Raw genomic sequence first — 19,525 nt, 5'->3', positions numbered from 1 at the left:
GTTTTCTGCAGTTTTATCCATTTTGCCATGACTTATGCAATGTAAATGATATCTGAATGACTAACAAAATCAATTGCCCCCCCCCCTGGAGGTCAGGGCCACTGGGCACGTGCCCTGTTGGTATTCATGACTACAAGTAACTGGTTAGACTAACTTACCAATCTAAAAATTGTTAGCTGGCATGGCTAGTTGAGACTGTCAGTGACTGACATAACAAGAGAAAAACTGCTGATGCGCAACCAAATTTGTGCCGTACTATTCTACCTCTCAACAAGAAGTTTGAGACCCGACTGTATATATGGGTTGTAGGCCCCCTAATGACCCTGGGGCCCTAAGCGTCCACTTCCGTTGTTTATGCCTGGAGCCGGCCCTGGTTTTACTAAAACACTCCAGGGCTGAAGTTTCCTCTAGGTACAGATCTAGGATCAGCTTCCGCTCCCCCAATTCTAACCTTACCATTACTGGAAAAATGCCAAACTGACCCAAAATCAGCGTCTAGGGCTCAGGTGTCAAACTCATTCCATGGAGGGTCGAGTGTCTATGTGGTTTTTCTCCTCCCGTGCACTTGGTTGATGAATTAAGGTCACTAATTAGTAAGGAACTCCCCGCACCTGGTTGTCTTAGTCTTAATTGAAAGAAAAAAACAAAAAACCTGCAGAGTTTGACACCCCTGGTCTAGGGCAACTTCACCTTACACCTACTAAAACCAGATACCTATTGTTAGGTTAGATTACTTGTTGGTTATTACTGCATTGTCGGAACTAGAAGCACAAGCATTTCGCTACACTCACATTAACATCTGCTAACCATGTGTATGTGACAAATAAATTTGATTTGATTTGATATGTTACACAGAGCATTATGGGTACTGTAGTTTAGCATGGTACAATACCTGGGGCAGAGCGTTGCAGTGGATGGAGCCCCCAGAGAAGGTACAGTCATACCCTCCTTGACACGGGTTGGGAGAGCATCTGTCAATTAGGCTCTGACACCTAATGAAGAAGAATACTTTATTGTCCATTATCTTGCAGAGAACGAAAATGAGGCATTTCGCTTTTAGTTCCATTTCCAAGGAAGGAAAGAGGACAAACAACAGAATTAGGCTTAATCATCCCCTGAGCCAATGAAACTAGGAGCATTACCATGGGTAACATTTTCCATGACTAACCAAAAAGAATCACAACAACTGTACTACTTGGTAGGTGGAGAGGTCTTAAAGAGGAGAGAAACGTGAACACTACTTGTCATTTAATAAAATGTGGAATTAGAAGCATAATAGTGTACGGGTCTTTTTGTCCTAGACATGTGAACACTAATTCCATTGTAAATGAAGTTGATTTCTTGACGTCATCATCGGAGCAAAGTGTGGGGGGAAAACTAACATTGTGTTTATACCGAGGCTGCAGGGATGGGAGGGACAGCTAGCTATCTGAGAGATAGACATACCTGCTTCCAGCCATATTCAGTTGGCAGTTGCAGATGTAACCTTGACTCTTTGGCACACACACCCCACCGTGGGCACAGGGCTGGGAGGCACAGGGGTTGCTGTCCAGCTCACAGCGGGGGCCATGGAAGGACTCCGCACAGCTGCAGTGGAACCCTGGAGGGCAAACCAACATATAAACAGGAAGAGAGATCAACCTACTGAAGATGGCCTAAGTTCTAGAACACCATGACAGTTCTCTTACTCTCTCAGTAACAGCAGAGGGATGCTAATGAAGGATAGGATACAAACTATTTCAAAAAGTGGAATATAGGCTAGAGAGTTTTGTATAGACAGTTTGGTTCCATCCAGTTGTCTGGTTATTCAGTTTGCACCTCACTACTCTAGTTTCAACTTCCTTGTAGAACAATTATGATAATATTTTATAGACTAGATGACTCCTCCAATCTGTTCAAACACTAGTTTGTTCAACATGCTATTTTCATATTGGTGATTAAATGTCCACCCTCGCAGATGGAAAAATCAGATGTTGTTGAAGGCATACTAGACAATATGCCATAAGTATAGTTACATCTCAGAACTAATATCCATAAACAACAGGGATGTTTTCTCTAAACCTGTAGGCTTTGTTGCTACCTTGAATGTTGTGGGTAGAGGCTTACAGTATGCTATTTGTGTTGTTTGTAGAGGTTGACACTATTGGGGAGTGATACAGTATGCCAAGGTTAAGAAACTGACCTCCATTTGATTCCTCCTCACAGGTTCCTCCATTCAGACAGGGGTTAGTGTCACAGCTGTTCATCCTGACCTGGTTGACACAGCACTGGTAGACCCCAAACACCCTCCTCCTCCCAGGCCCATTCCACTCCTTATTCTCGTCTGTCCTGATGGGCTCCCCATTCAGCTCCATACCCTCCAGGCAGCCCACCAAGCCATGTGCCTGGGTCTGGGCCCTGGCCTGGGTCTCTGTAGAGGTGGTGGGGGTGGTGGGGGTGGTGGTGGGAGAAGAACCAGGACCAGGGGGGCCAGCGAGGATCAGAGCCCCATGGGGCTGCATCAGATGGCAGGGTTTAGAGAGGACGACCTGGGCTGAGTGAATGTGGTCCAGGGTGAGTTTGAGGATGGTGCCGTTGACCTCCAGAAGGACGTGGTGCCACCGCCCGTCTGACACCACTGGGGCTGCGTGGACATGCAGGGAACCCGGGAGTGTGTTGCCACAGAGGTACATGAACCTCAACTCTCCACCCATCAGCTGTAGAAGACAACAGAAGAGAACACATAAGCACAAACGTACAGAACACTGCTCATCCTAACACTGTAGACACACCTAAGACAGTATATATTTTACATGAACATCAACTTCACTTTACATGAACCTTTAAAAAAGGTTGTTCTTGATCTGATCTTGTCTATTAATGTTCTGTATTATGGCATGTTTCAGGTTTTGTGTGGACCCCAGGAAGAGTAGCTGCTGCTTTTGGAACAGCGAATGAAGATCCTTATAAAGTACAAAATACCAAACATCCTGCCCATCAGCTGTGGAAGATTGTAGAACTCTGCTTATATACACACTGATAAAACTATCCATCAGCTGTGAAAGATAATTTAACAGTGTTCACTGTTGGTAAACTTTTATTCCTCAGAGTCCCCACCAGTCTGAAGTAGAGACAGAGGAAGAGAACACAACATATCAATCAAATAAAATAAAATGTTATTGGTCACATACACGTGGTTAGCAGATGTTAATGCGAGTGTAGCGAAATGCTTGTGCTTCTAGTTCCGAGTAATATCTAACAAGTAATCTGACAATTTCACAACAACTACCTTATACACACAAGTGTAAAGGAATGAATAAGACTATGTACATATAAATATATGGATGAGCGATGGCCGTGCGGCATAGGCAAGATGCAGTAGATGATATAAAGTACAGTATATATATATATATATATATATATATATATATATGAGAAATGTAGGGTATGTAAACATGATATAAAATGGCATTGCTTAGAGTGACTAGTGATACATTTATTACATCCAATTTTTAATTGAAATTTGATACATTTGGCAGATCATTAGTATAAACTAGCAATAGTAGAGGTCCAAGACTCGATCCCTGTGGAACACCACATTTTATTTTAGGGGTTGCATTTTTTATTGACCTGTAGTTTATGAAGACAGGCAGCTTGTTAGGTCATTTCAAACATCAAGACCATCCACGGCATCATCCAACCCGACATGGTCACCATCTCAGCTGTTCCAACCCGACATTATCACCATCTCAGCTGTTCCAACCCGACATTATCACCATCTCAGCTGTTCCAACCCAACATTATCACCATCTCAGCTGTTCCAACCTGACATTATCACCATCTCAGCTGTTCCAACCTGACATTATCACCATCTCAGCTGTTCCAACCCGACATTATCACCATCTCAGCTGTTCCAACCCAACATTATCACCAGCTCAGCTTATTCCAACCTGACATTATCACCATCTCAGCTGTTACAACCTGACATTATCACCATCTCAGCTGTTCCAACCCAACATTATCACCATCTCAGCTGTTCCAACCCAACATTATCACCAGCTCAGCTTATTCCAACCTGACATTATCACCATCTCAGCTGTTACAACCTGACATTATCGCCAGCTCAGCTGTTCCAACCCAACAATATCACCATCTCAGCTGTTACAACCTGACATTATCGCCATCTCAGCTGTTCCAACCTGACATTATTGCCAGCTCAGCTGTTCCAACCCAACATTATCACCATCTCAGCTGTTCCAATCCAACATTATCTCCAACAGTTCCGGTGGCATGCATTGTCATTTTTTTGGTAAATATATAACATTATCTCCAACAGTTCCGGTGGCGTGCATTGTCAAAAAACATTTTCAATATTTAACATCACATTAAGGTGTGGGAAGATCACTGTATTACAAGGAACAATAGCAGGTCTATTTCGCTCCAGAGAAGTAGCTCATTGTTCTCTCGTTGGCACAGATGCTAGCCTAGCTTCTAACTAACTTTAGCTAGCTATCAAGCTAGCCAGGTTTCCTTAGCAACTTGTACACAGCCCACAGCCCTTGAGGCTAGTACCACAGACTGTCTCTGGAGTGTGACTGTTTGAATCCCTGCTGTTTGTTGCTGTTTCCGTCTGGCCTGCGACCTGCCCTGTCTGGAACTGCGAGGAGTAACAGCGTAGCCTACGTTGCTACCATAACAAAGACCAAAGACGGTGGGAATGCCATTGAGGACAGTGGTGTCTCTTTATCACAGATGAAGGATCTTTCAAACTAACAAAAAATAGTTCTACAAACAGTTGTTACAACAACAATAAAATAGCTTCAAGTGTTTTGTCCAAATACTGGTGGAGTCAACTACGAAAAGAATGGACAGTATGACTAGAGAGGTCCAGGACCTGAAGAACAGTTCTCCCAGGGTCAGCTCGGTGAGTATAAACGGAAGAACAGCAAGATGACAGAAATCTGTAAGTCATTGAGAGAGGACATCAGTTCTGTAAGATAGCTGTTCTGGTAAGAGACAAGAATTTGAGAGGAACGTACATCTTAGTTAAAGAGGACTATCCTGAAGCTGTGCGCCAGAAGAGGAAATAACTTATCCCAGCAATGAAATGTCCTCTACTTGAGCAAGTGGATTGTACAGTAGTGTCAAACTGTCAAATGTCATACCCGCTGATGCTGCTACAGTATTGAGTGACTCACCACGCTAATGTAACCCTGTACCAAGCAGGCCTGTCCTGAGTCAAACAGGACAACAAATGTCAAACAGTTATACTGTACATGTATTAGAGAGTATTTGAGAAGTGCTTGATTTAGCTCAGAGTTAGCTTTGCTTTTGTGACTTCTCCATTGGTTCAGTTGTTGGTCTACCGGAAGAAAAAAAATCGCAGCAAAGTTTTTGAAAGTAATTTTACATATGTATTTTACCCAGCTCTGGTACCAACCCAAAGCCACACAGGACAGATCTTAATGTTAAATATACCTCTCACTCTCTGGTCTAAGAATTTGTTCTTAACTGACTTGCTTAGTTAAGTAAAGATTAAATATATATATATATATATATTTAAATAAACACACTAGAGTTTACGATAAACAATACAAGTGGAGCAAATCAAACTACTTGTTTACCATGATGTAAATCTACACGGCATGAAAGTTAGCCATCGCACCTGCCGTTAGTGAATACATTGATTCAGCTGATGCTTCGGTATGGAGCTAACGTGGAAATTAAAGGATCCACTTCCCTGTTTTTTTTTGGTGAGAGGAGCTTCGATACTTCAAACAGCTCAGACTGCCTGACGTACAGACTCTATCAGACGGACCTGACGTGAATCAACTCCAGTTAGGGAAAATCCAATTACTGTGTTCAGTGTGTATACCATCTGCGTCCCAAATGGAACCCTATTCCCTATTTAGTGCACTACTTTTTACCAGGGCCCTATGGGGTAGTGCACTTCTTTTTACCAGAGCCCTATGGGGTAGTGTCCCGCGGGGAGCTAGCCCACCTCCAGGGCCCATAGGGCTCCGGTCAACAGTAGCGCACTACCCCATAGGGCCCTGGTAAAAGGTAGTGCACTACTGTTGACCGGAGCCCTATGGGCCCTGGAGATGGGCTAGCTCCCCGCGGGAGATGTTTATGATCAGAAGGTGTCCTGTACAGCCACTGTGACTAGTAGCATTAAAGACTATCTGCTTCTTTACAGTGTCTTTCTAGCGTGCTTCTCCTTGATAATAATAGAGCTAAGCTGTTAAAGGCTACAGTGGTTTTAACCAACAAGTCACCTTTTCTTCTTTCTCCACAGGCTTGTCACGGGCACTTTTGTTCAAATGGGCTAAATCATTTCTACTTCAAAAGGTAATTTAGTTAAAAGATGAGGAATACATGAAAAACATTTAGCCGGTGATCGGTGAGTAGGTCCTAAACTGAATTTCCATTTCAGAAGTTTCTAAAGGATGGATGTGACTGCTTCTCCCGTTTTTCTTTTGGGTCAGAATATTGATGAGATTTGGGAATTGATAAGAATTTGTTGCGGTGAAGCCTAACTCAAGGGAAACACATCATTGTGTCGTATCTTCTGACGAAGCCGCTGTGAAGTAAAAGGGGGGAGGAAAGAAACTGAAAAGAAAAGTAAACTCTTGGATATCCATGCTTTCAATTCCATTTGAAGCAATTTTCTTACAATAAACGGAACTCATGTGCCAGGAATGTAAAACCCAGAGGTAGGCCTAAGAATGGAAAAAGTGAATACTACTTCTGATGTTTCAAACGTGAACAAATTGGATATTCAATCTATTACGTGCATTCAATGGCACACAAATGGAAAGAAATCCACTGGGAGATGTGTTGCCTGTGTGTATTTCCAGTGCAGGTCAAGAAGTTTCATCTGAGCACTGAGGACTCTTTATCCATCTCATCAAAATATACAATCATTTCATATTCCCTTTAAACTTTATGTGGTAAACCTAAGTCAGCACTAAGCCCACTCTAGCTCAACATTCCAAACACCAGCAACAATTATCCTACGTACCAAATCTGTTTTTGGGATGTCTTGCAAACTCTTAAACCAAGGATCCGCCCCTTTAAAAATGTTTTTGTCTAAAATGACATACCTAAATCTAACTGCTCAGGACCTGAAGCAGGAAGCACTTTGGAGTTTGTGGAAATTTGAAACGAATGTGGGAGAATATAACACATTAGATCTGGTAAAAGATAATACAAAGAAAAAAATATGTTTTGTTTTTGTTTTTTTGTACTATCATCTTTGAAATGCAAGAGAAAGGCCATAGTGTATTAGTCCAGCCCAGGTGCAATTTAGATTTTGGCCACTAGATGGCAGCAGTGTATGTGCAATGTTTTAGACTGATCCAATGAACCATTTTGGTTCAACATTTTGTATCGAGACAGCCCAAATGTGCCTAATTGGTTAATTAATACATTTTCAAGTTCATAACTGTGCACTCTCCTTCAAACAATAGCATGGTATTATTTCACTGTAATAGCTGCTGTAAATTGGACAGTGCAGTTAGATTAACAAGAATTTAAGCTTTCTGCCAATATCAGATATGTCTATGTCCTGGGAAATGTTCTTGTTACTTACAACCTCATGCTAATCGCATTAGCCTACATTAGCTGAACCGTCCCGCGGGTGAAGGGGACACGGATCCCGTAGAGGTTAAGTCTTGAACTAAATTTCAATTGCAGAAGTGTCTGGTCCTTTTTTAAATTTAAAACTCAGAGTATTGAGTTTGTCAAGGCAGCACACATATCTGGGACCAGGCTATGAAAGAACTGATGGAAACGGGGACATGAAGATAAAGACAGTCCTCACCACAAAGTGGTTGGATCAGTTAAAAGTCCCATTGATCAACTGACACAGATAAAGCCAGCAGAGTAAATAATATGATAAGAGACCAGTATGATTGAGCCTGGAATCCACACGGAAATGTTCTCTTCCTGATAAACACAGCCCTCTGATATGCAATCAGGCATTTAGAATAGGGCATTTAGAATAGGGCATTTAGAATGGGCCATTTAGAATAGGGCATTTAGAATAGGGCATTTAGAATGGGGCATTTAGAATAGGGCATTTAGAATGGGGCATTTAGAATGGGGCATTTAGAATAGGGCATTTAGAATGGGGCATTTAGAATGGGGCATTTAGAATAGGGCATTTAGAATGGGGCATTTAGAATGGGGCATTTAGAATGGGGCATTTAGAATGTCTGCTACAGTGGGGGGACTGCCAAGGAAAAGGAATATGTTGCTTTTATGATCTCTGATAATAATGTAGTGCAATACATGATACCGTAAAGCACTGATGTAAAATGAGCTGTAAATCAAATTTAACTGATTGAAATTGATCTATGAGAGACTGCAAAAGCAAATAACGACGTGTGTTTTTTCATCTCTGATAATAACGAATGCATGTGAGCTTTGCAATACCTTCAAGCTCCCCCAGTTGGTTGCATTGGTATTCATGACAACGCCTTGTTGCTGGAAGGTCTTGATGCGAAGAGAGAGACGGAAGTTCTGATTCTCCTCCGCCTCCTCAATCTGATACAGGTATTTCAGATAGCCCGTCCCGTCAAAACTCACAGCAGACTCTGAAGTTGAAAAACGGTGCAAATGTTAAATGCAAATTGTGTGATTTCATCAAGAACATGTCTAATTAACATGTAGGACTAATATTTAAAAACACACATTTTGGATGACTATCTGTCCGTGAAATTAGGAATAGCCACTCAAATGTGTTGTCATAATGAAATCTGCTTGATCAAACAGACTTTCATGTAGGAATCTTTCAAAGTTCATACAAATAAAAAATAAAACATTTCAGCCTCAGATTTTCCACATCGCTTTCCTAGAGATATTTGGTTTGTTGAGGCTTTGGGTTTAGCCAAAACAGTCGAACTAAAGAGGTGATAACCTCAACGGAATACCACCACTAAATATGTCTGCCAGGCGGACAACAGTAACTAAGAAGAACCACAACAAGCAGATCATCACTAGCACTATCCTGGAGGCCCCTAACTCCCAGCTGCACCCAGCTAATCCCCATAGGAATGTGAAGTGAGTTAGATCATGAAGGGGGTGACTTCAGGCTCCTACTGTGATCATAGAGAGGTAGGAGACTATTTGACTGATAGGGTTCAATCCCAGGTCTACTGTGTGCTCAAAGTACACGCTAGCCAAGTAATCCAAAGCCTAGGCATTGATTTGGCCCTGTCCGGGGGTATCATCGGACGGAGCCACAGTGTCTCCTGACCCCTCCTGTCTCAGCCTCCAGTATTTATGCTGCATTAGTTTATGTGTCGGGGGGCTAGGGTCAGTTTGTTATATCTGGAGTACTTGTCCTGTCTTATCCGGTGTCCTGTGTGAATTTAAGTATGCTCTCTCTTATTCTCTCTTTCTCTCTTTCTTTCTCTCGGAGGACCTGAGCCCTAGGACCATGCCTCAGGACGACCTGACATGATGACTCCTTGCTGTCCCCAGTCCACCTGGCCGTGCTGCTGCTCCAGTCTCAACTGTTCTGCCTGCGGCTATGGGACCCTGACCTGTTCACCGGACGTGCTACCTGTCCCAGACCTGCTGTTTTTAACTCTCTAGAGACAGCAGGAGCGATAGATATACTCTTAATGATCGGCTATGAAAAGCCAACTGACATTTACTCCTGAGGTGCTGCACCCTCGACAACTACTGTGATTATTATTATTTGACCATGCTGGTCATTTATGAACATTTGAACATCTTGGCCATGATCTGTTATAATCTCCACCCGGCACAGCCAGAAGAGGACTGGCCACCCCTCATAGCCTGGTTCCTCTCTAGGTTTCTTCCTAGGTTTTGGCCTTTCTAGGGAGTTTTTCCTAGCCACCGTGCTTCTACACCTGCATTGCTTGCTGTTTGGGGTTTTAGGCTGGGTTTCTGTACAGCACTTTGGGATATCAGCTGATGTACAAAGGGCTTTATAAATTAATTTGATTTGATTTGACTTAGCGAGCTAATGCAATTCTTCACGTCTCAGGCACATCTCATACAAGCTTGATAAGTAACCTTGTCTAGCTACTAAACCACCTCAGTTACACCTACCGTTGCAGGGGCAGACACTTTCCCAGGTGTGTTGTGGGGTGATGAAGCCGGCCCTGGCTGTGGCGTAGTGGCTCAGCCTCTCCCCTCTCATCTGGACTGAGTTCCTGCATCCTCTAGGAGGGCATTCTGTCCCTAGACACCCATTATGATGCACCTTGAGAACACTCAGTCCCAATGAGTCTTCTATGTTAGCGATGATCCCTGCTAGCCGGTTGGTTGGTAACTGTTCTACATTTCCACCATGCGGCCTCCATAGCAGTAGAACCTCCAGGACCAGGGAGTTGGGTTGCTGCTGTAGGCTCACCAGGTGGAGGTCTTGCCTGGCTATACCCAGGGCCGTGCTGAGGCCCCTCTGGAGGCCTCTCCAGTGGTCCCCCAAGAACTCCTCCGGGGAAAGCCCAACCATCTGCAGAGTGAGCCCAGCGTCCAGTGCCTGCTGGGTGGGTTTCCACACATGGACCTTCACTCCGGCCCACACGCTGAACTTCCCATCGGAGACGCTGACATTGAGGGAGTAGAGACCAGGTTTCAGGTCTTCATCGGCCCAGATCTTCCCATCCACCAGATCCACAGAGAACCTTGAGAGGCCTCCAGAGGGGCCTGAGCTCGGCCCTGGGTCTCCCCCACCTGGAGACTCCGAGACCAGCTTATAGTTTAGGATGTCGTGCAGGTCCTGGTCGGAGGCATGGAGCTTGCCTATGACTCGGTTGGAGAAAGTGTCTCCTGTGGTGGTGATGAAAACTTCCAGGGGCATCACAGAAGGAGGGTACTTGCTCTGCTCAGTGACGTTGATCTTTACCACGCAGATGGAGGAGAGAGGAGGGTGTCCACTGTCTGTCACCTGACGTAAGGACATGAATAGAAACACACATTATCACATGTCAGTATCCTAGTACTATGTAGGTATAAAGTTATATATAAGGACATGAATAGAAACATACATTATCACATGTCAGTATCCTAGTACTATGTAGGTATAAAGTTATACTCCATTTCGACATCCCAAATAACCAGTGGGCATGTATAGATGTCAGATAAACAGATTACAACCAGGTAAATATGTTTTGCCTGTAGGGATCCGTTTTATTACAGGAATATTCGTTACCTGTATTTTCAGTAGGTGCTGTGGCTTGATCTTCTTCTTCAGAGGGGCAGAGATGGACAACAGACCTCCCTGGTCTACGTGGAAGCGGCGGTCCTCGTTCCCAGACGCGATGAGGAAAGTGAAGGGAGGTCCATTGTGAGGGGTGTCTCTGTCTGTGACCACCAGCTGGAGGATGCTGCTACCGATGGCCTCGCCCTCCTGACAAGGAACATACGGTACCATCGTTAGTTATGTAGTCATGGAAACTAGGTCAAGCCTTCCATGACACCTCGTTCCACAAGGGCCTAAAACAAGACAGACCCCTAATGATTTTACTACATTGCAAAAACGTGCTGATCGTGAATCTTATCTTGAAAAATGTCAAAAGTTTCCAGTTAGTGCCAGAAGTTTCCACCTGGAATGAATGCTACAGTGTTTGACTGAGTGCTGGTATGAGCTCGTCTACATCTGTTGTATTCGGCACATGAAAGCAGATGAGCTCACATCAATGTGTTACAATTTGGCAGAACAAGCACAGGTTTCAGGAAGCCTAGACTTCTAGGTAGCCTAGGGGTTAGAGCGTTGGGCCAGTAACCAAAAGATTGCTGGATCGAATCCAAGGTCAAATGTTAAAATCGGTCGTTCTGCCCCTGAGCAAGGCAGTTAACCCGCTGGGCGCCAAAGATGTGGATGTTCATTATGGCAGCCCCCCCCCCCCCCCCCCCCCCCCGCACCTCTCTGATTCAGAGGGGTTGGGTTAAATGCGGAAGACACATTTCAGTTGAATGCATTCAGTTATGCAACTGACTAGGTATCCCCCTTTTCTCCTCAGGTCATTCCACTTCAGCTGGGACTGCTGGAACAGGTCACTGAAACAGAGTGCCCTGTTGGCAGAGATGGGCGACGTGATAATTCAATATGGCGTTGTCCGGATGGATGGATGTACATTTGCATCTCACACCGTTGCAGTCTCTGGGATGAGATGTTCCCACGGAAGTCCTGGGTTCACTGACGACAGTAAATGTGAATTCAATTTTCGTATTTGAAATGTTCTAGATTGATATACAGTACAGACCATATATAGATGTCCTACCTCTTTCAGGGAATCAATTCAATGCAGTATTAGCCTTATATTTAGCTCATTAATATGGGGTTATGCATCATAATCTTCAAACTCACAGCCTCTGTCTCTTGCCCAATACGTAAGCGCCCTGTGCTCCGCAGGCCTCTCTTTAACAAAATGCTCCTTAGCTCTTGGAGCCGTGCAGGAAAAGCTAGACTAGAATAGCCTGCTGGACATTTATTTTTTTGTAGCATTTCTTATACCAATAAACTATTCGAAGAGGTAGGCAAGCACTTCTTTTGCTGAATGTTAAATACACCAGAACCAATAGAAGTGATTGGGGATGGAAAGACTTCTGCATCTAATTCTATCGTTCAAGAATGTCATCAGAGTGATGACGATGAGGACAACAAAACGTGTTTCATTTAACTGTTGAAAGCGATGGAAGGAATGAAGCAACAATAGAGAGAGAAAGAGGAGGGAGGCAAATAACATTACAGGAAATATTATGAAAGTTATATATGCGTCAGCCTACTAATTATACACAAACAGGCCCTATTATATTTCAATATTAAAATCAAATTTGCTAGCATATACATGTAACTTTATAGTCCGCATGTGCTGCACCAGAATCACATGTTCTCTTCTGCTTTATCAGGGTTTAAACGATGTGCTGCACCAGAATCACATGGTCTCTTCTGCTTTATCAGGGTTTAAACGATGTGCTGCACCAGAATCACATGTTCTCTTCTGCTTTATCAGGGTTTAAACGATGTGCTGCACCAGAATCACATGTTCTCTTCTGCTTTATCAGGGTTTAAACAATGTGCTGCACCAGAATCCCATGTTCTCTTCTGCTTTATCAGGGTTTAAACGATGTGCTGCACCAGAATCACATGGTCTCTTCTGCTTTATCAGGGTTTAAACGATGTGCTGCACCAGAATCACATGTTCTCTTCTGATTTATCATGGTTTAAGCGATGTGCGTAATTCCAGTCCATATAATACAGTATTATACAATATAGTACAGTAATACAGTTCACACTCAAAAAGATTAGCCTACTGGAGCTAGTTTCATTTATTTACCCAAGAGAGCATATAGCTAGTTACATGTATTTACCCAGAGAGCATATAGCTAGTTACATGTATTTACCCAGGAGAGCATATAGCTAGTTACATGTATTTACCCAGGAGAGCATATAGCTAGTTACATGTATTTACCCAGGAGAGCATATAGCTAGTTACATGTATTTACCCAAGAGAGCATATAGCTAGTTACATGTATTTACCCAGAGAGCATATAGCTAGTTACATGTATTTACCCAGAGAGCATATAGCTAGTTACATGTATTTACCCAGGAGAGCATATAGCTAGTTACATGTATTTACCCAGAGAGCATATAGCTAGTTACATGTATTTACCCAGAGAGCATATAGCTAGTTACATGTATTTACCCAAGAGAGCATATAGCTAGTTACATGTATTTACCCAGAGAGCATATAGCTAGTTACATGTATTTACCCAAGAGAGCATATAGCTAGTTACATGTATTTACCCAGAGAGCATATAGCTAGTTACATGTATTTACCCAGGAGAGCATATAGCTAGTTACATGTATTTACCCAGGAGAGCATATAGCTAGTTACATGTATTTACCCAGGAGAGCATATAGCTAGTTACATGTATTTACCCAAGAGAGCATATAGCTAGTTACATGTATTTACCCAGAGAGCACATAGCTAGTTACATGTATTTACCCAGGAGAGCATATAGCTAGTTACATGTATTTACCCAGGAGAGCATATAGCTAGTTACATGTATTTACCCAGGAGAGCATATAGCTAGTTACATGTATTTACCCAGAGAGCATATAGCTAGTTACATGTATTTACCCAGAGAGCATATAGCTAGTTACATGTATTTACCCAGGAGAGCATATAGCTAGTTACATGTATTTACCCAGGAGAGCATATAGCTAGTTACATGTATTTACCCAGAGAGCATATAGCTAGTTACATGTATTTACCCAGGAGAGCATATAGCTAGTTACATGTATTTACCCAGGAGAGCATATAGCTAGTTACATGTATTTACCCAGAGAGCATATAGCTAGTTACATGTATTTACCCAGGAGAGCATATAGCTAGTTACATGTATTTACCCAGAGAGCATATAGCTAGCTACATCTATGGGTTTTTATGTTTTTCTGTCGTGCTTAATGTGCAGTAGCCTTTATCATATAGTATGTTTTGTATTTGGGCTTTTTTGGGCTTGGGCTCATGAAACGTATTTTATATATGGCTCATCAAGGGTCAGGTAGCATCAGGTTGGAATTTTCATGCTGATCAAAGCTCTAATCAAATCAAATCCAGACATATTTATATGCTTTATAGTCTTTTTTTAATGATAACCCTTCTGGTTTTGGTGGGAAATACCGGGTTACCCAGGAGAAAAGTGATTTGTTCTCGTGATGGACATTTGTAAAATACCGGGAAAATATTCAACCTTAGTCAGGAGATGCCTTCGGCAAGTCAGCAGACCGTCTTATGATCTGCATGTGTTACTGGGGAAACAACCAGCCAAGCTTTTGAGCAACAAGAGATTTCTATTGCAAGGGAGAAGAGTCAAAAATGTTACTCTTTGTGACAAAGGAAAACGGTGCAAGGACATTTAAACACATTTTCCTAACACTATATCAAACTGAAAGACTCATGACATGTTGATATAACTTGAAACATGAGAGAGACAGACACAGAGAGAGAGAGAGAGACAGAGACAAAGAGACAAAGAGACAGAGACAAAGAGACAGAGACAGAGACAGAGACAAAGAGACAAAGAAACAGAGACAAAGAGACAAAGAGACAAAGAGACAGAGAGACAGAGAGAGAGACAGAGACAAAGAGAGAGAGACAGAGAGAGAGACAGAGACAGAGACAGAGACAGAGAGAGAGAGAGAGCAGGAGAGAGAGACAGACAGACAGAGAGAGCAGGAGAGAGAGAGAGAGAGAGAGAAGGAGAGAGAGAGAGAGAGAGAGAGAGAGAGAGAGAGAGAGAGAGAGAGGAGAGAAGGAGAGAGAGAGAGAGAGAGAGAGAGAGAGAGAGAGAGAGAGAGAGAGAGAGAGAGAGAGAGAGAGAGAGAGAGAGAGAGAGAGAGAGAGAGAGAGAGAGAGCAGGAGGGAGAGAGTCCTTCGGCTGTGAAGTACTCCTACCCGCTGGAATGAGATATCTGATAGCCTAGCCCATTGTCTATTCCTGGTTGGTGAAGCTCTATAGTTTCACGGTTGTGAAAGCAGATGTGGATGAAGTAGCCCTCTCATATTTTCTCTTTTCAATTGATAAGACCATCTCATCCTCAAAAGTCTTGTGAATATAATATTGTATTTGCCTGAGTTGAGTTTGGAAGTTAATTTATATTGACCTGGGGAGTCTCAATAACTGTATTGTATCTGCTAATGACCTCATTATTTAGTCAAGTAAATAAAACCTTGAATTCATTATTTGTGGCATTGAGTTCATTGGGTTCTTGAGGTTCCAGAACTTGACGAGGTTCCAGAACTTGACGAGGTTCCAGAACTTGACGAGGTTCCAGAACTTGACGAGGTTCCAGAACTTGACGAGGTTCCAGAACTTGACGAGGTTCCAGAATGAGAACATAGTAAATTTGACTGTTGATTAAGACTATTGTTGATATTGAATGGTATACAGTTAATGATAACTTAATGACCCTTGAGTTCATTCAAGGGTCTGTCTATGTCAAAACCCTTAATGGTGCCCCTTTAAGATTCATTTGGATAGGATAACCAAATTAAATAAACTAGATACGTTAATTATTCAAGTAATTCATCAATAAATTATCTTGAATATGAATTAGCCAAAAGTCACAGCACACGCCTGATTGGTTTTTCAGCTCTTGATCATTCCACTCCTTGTGTGTAGGCAGCTGAGGATAACCAGCTGTTAGGATGCTGATTGTGTAGAGGGAGAGAGAGGGAAACAGTGTGTGTGTGTGTGCATGTGCGTGTGCTCGTGCGTGTGCGTGTGTGTGTGTGTGTGTGTGTGCGTGCGTGTGTGTGTGTTAGTGTGTAAGGGCCTGTGTTGGTACCTGAAGGACCAGGTTGTGTTTAATCTGGGAGAAGACAGGTGGGTTGTCGTTGACATCGGACACGGTCAAGGTCACTTGGACCGCGGTAGACAGAGGAGGGTCTCCCTCATCAGCTGCTCTGACCGTCAGAGAGTAGTGCGTGATCTGGGACAGGAAGAGAGACCAGTTACATACAGGATACCAGTGTTCTACTACTTCCTTGACTTTCTCTTAGCTCCTAGCAGAGCAAAGGGCTTCAACAGTGCATCTCCAGGGAAACCTGTTCTGAGCAGTTTTTCAACTTGATTCCAGGTGATTCCTTCCTCATATAAAAGCCTAAACTAAACCCCCCTCACCTCCTCTCTGTCCAGCGCGGCCCTGACTATGACCTCTCCACTGCGAGGGTCGATGCTGAACTGCCCCCGAGGGTCTCCACTGGAGATGGAGTATTGGACAAGGTTGTTCAACGGCCCATCCAGGTCGATGGCTGTCACCTTGGAGTGGGGGAAGGAGAGGAAAGAGGGAGAAGCAGGAGAAGCGGGGGAGAGAAGAGATAAGAGATAAGGGAAGAGGAAGAGATAAGGGCGGAGTGAAGAGATAAGAGATAAGGGGGTGAGAAGAGGGAAGAGATAAGAGGGAGTTGAGAGGAGAAAGAGAAGAGGAAACAGTAAGCCTCATTGAACTGAGCTGCTTGGAAGAATATCAGTCTGATCATTATTAGCTCAACCAAACTGCCATTTTCTCTAAGTACTTAGATGTGTGTCTGTCCAAATGCCAAATTCAAAACAACTTGATTAGTCCCCTCAGGGAAATGACTTGTCATTGAACATATTGAATGGTGTATTACAATAACTGGTTTCTAAAGTCACAGTTGACAGTTGACAGTTGACGGTTGAGAGGGATAGCTACCTGCATCACCACATCGCCAGGCGACAGGTCCTCTGAGACATCAGCTCTGTAGTCTCCCTGTCCGAACACGGGCGTGTTGTCATTAACATCTGTGACATTGATAATCACCATGGTGATGTCGCTCAGAGTCGACTTGCCTCTCATCCCCTCCAATGACAGGTAGTATTCACGACACAGCTCAAAGTCTAAAGAACCATTCACAGCCAGAACACCTTAAAAACACACAACACAAACTGTATTAATTTAACTGACAGCTGTGTTAACTTGGTCTTGTTCAAACTAACACAGTCCTGGGTTGACAGATGTGGGTTTTGAGTATATGTTCTCAGCCTTCATTAAAAAATCTTACAAATTACAGCATTTTCCAAAGAGGACCACAGCAACAACATATTCAACACCATGTTGCGGTGCTCTTTTATTAAAAACAAAACACTGATATGTTCTTGTCAGCGCTATCTGATTGTCTTTGTTCTGTTTCCCAACAACGTAAATGCAGTCAAACAGGTGTCGGGTTCTACCTGTTAATAGTACCAGGATGTAGAGAAATGGGGATTGTAAAATATACATCTGTTCCAGCCCAATTTAACTACAGTACCAGGATGTAGAGATAAGGACATGTCTTGAGAAGATTGGAGTTGACCTTTCTATCTTGTTCCAAGGACAGCTCTGCCTCAAGATCAGAAATATATTTTATTGGTTAAGTTTAGGTACAAGGATGTCCGTAGCAGGAAGGTGTTTGTCGTAATATTGGGTATGGATTGTGATTTTAGAAATATTCTACATTTGGCTTGTCTCACGTTATCTGAACATCCCTTACTGTAGCTATGGTTAGAAAAGCCACAGAGTGCAGCAGTACAGTACATTGGATTTACGCACCACAGTCCATCTATTGGTGTTCTGTACCCTGGTGGAAACCTGTCACTGCTCTCGTATTCAGCCGATAGGCTGATGTGAAAATGACTGATATGAAACAGACTTGGAAACAAACACCAGAGAATTTTCTGCCGTTAATAATTGTCATTTCATTGTTGTCTCTGTCAAACTCCCTCCTACTCCCCCCTCTCTCTCTTCTTCTCTCACTATTTCACTCTCTCATTCTCTCACCCCCTCACTCTTTCTCTCTCATACTCCCTCCCACCCCCCTTTCACTCTCTCACTATTTCTCTCTCTCTTTCTCTCATCCCATCTCTCTCTGTCTTCCCTCTCTCCTTCTCATCCCCCTCTCTTTCTCTCTCACTTCCTCCATCTCTCTATCTCTCAGCTGCAGAAACAGACACCTGTAAATGGGGGAGAGAGAGCGTTCCTGGATTCCTGGGCCATCTGCCAGTCTAGTTTACACACTTCATTAATATAAGACAAGATAACAACATAACAGCAGTCATAACCGCCACCTGCATTCCTTTAAAATACCCACCAGGTTTCAACATGTGCAATAATATCACACAGGTACAATTGTCTGTTTGTTGAGGTAGTTGAAGACTTCTAGACCCTCACCTTGTCTGTTTGTTGAGGTCGTTAATGTTAGGAAAAGGGTTAGGGATAAACTAACATGCAACAAAAATTTACTTTTGACACCAATTTGACAAGTGATTTGAATTTAATATCCAAAAATAGCTTCTCCTTTTTCAGTTTATTGAGAAGTCATTGAGAATAATTGAATTGGAATTTCAGTTTACTTCCTGAATTGTTTGATTTCAACCCTGAACTCATGTTGGAACTGAGCGAGTAAATATGCAATTGGAAGTGCCACCTGGTTTTCGCTGATGTTCCAATGAGAAAAGAGAAAAATAACTGAAGTTAGACTAACTTAAGAAAACAACCCAATGTACTGCGTTACACTGCGTTATACCCAATGTACTGCGTTATACTGCAGGGCTCTGCTCTGAACAAAGACAGCAAAGAGAATCACACATTTAAACTCATTCAGTCCTCTAAACTTTCTCTTTCATGTGACTAGCTGAGACCAAAGATGTCACAACTTCTGCCGAAGTCGTTGCCTCTCCTTGTTCGGGCGGTGTTTGGCGGTCGACGTCACCGGTCTTCTAGCCATCATTGATCCATTTTTCATTTTCCATTGGTTTTGTCTTGTCTTCCTACACACCTGGTTTCAATCCCATTCATTACCTGTTGTGTATTTAACCCTCTGTTTCCCCTCATGTCTTTGTCAGAGATTGTTTTTATGTCAGTGTTGTATATATGTCTGTATAGGTGTGCGACGGGTCCTCGTACCCACTTTTGTTTTTGATGTACATTTAGTGTTTGAAGTATGTTTAGTGGACTTCTATTAAAAAGACTCCATTACACTCCATTTGACCTTCCTGC

The 19,525-nt window shown here is 43.0% G+C and overlaps 1 protein-coding gene across 1 annotated transcript in view; it reads right to left on the bottom strand.

Moving 5' to 3' along the window:
• LOC129858481 (protocadherin Fat 2-like) overlaps positions 1-19,525 on the bottom strand; it is a 70,857-nt gene that overhangs the window by 2,821 nt on the left and 48,511 nt on the right. Inside the window, exons 18-26 of the mRNA XM_055927743.1 lie at positions 17,204-17,415; positions 16,651-16,788; positions 16,316-16,459; positions 11,171-11,368; positions 10,066-10,906; positions 8,419-8,579; positions 2,183-2,696; positions 1,447-1,600; positions 893-992 (exon numbers count right to left, since the gene is read on the bottom strand). Coding sequence (XP_055783718.1) covers positions 893-992; positions 1,447-1,600; positions 2,183-2,696; positions 8,419-8,579; positions 10,066-10,906; positions 11,171-11,368; positions 16,316-16,459; positions 16,651-16,788; positions 17,204-17,415 — 2,462 coding nt within the window. The remainder of the gene's footprint in view (positions 1-892; positions 993-1,446; positions 1,601-2,182; positions 2,697-8,418; positions 8,580-10,065; positions 10,907-11,170; positions 11,369-16,315; positions 16,460-16,650; positions 16,789-17,203; positions 17,416-19,525) is intronic.

This window comes from Salvelinus fontinalis, chromosome 6 (genome assembly GCF_029448725.1).
Source record: "Salvelinus fontinalis isolate EN_2023a chromosome 6, ASM2944872v1, whole genome shotgun sequence".
Lineage (NCBI taxonomy): Eukaryota > Metazoa > Chordata > Actinopteri > Salmoniformes > Salmonidae > Salvelinus > Salvelinus fontinalis.
This window is presented reverse-complemented; position numbering and strand designations above follow the sequence as displayed.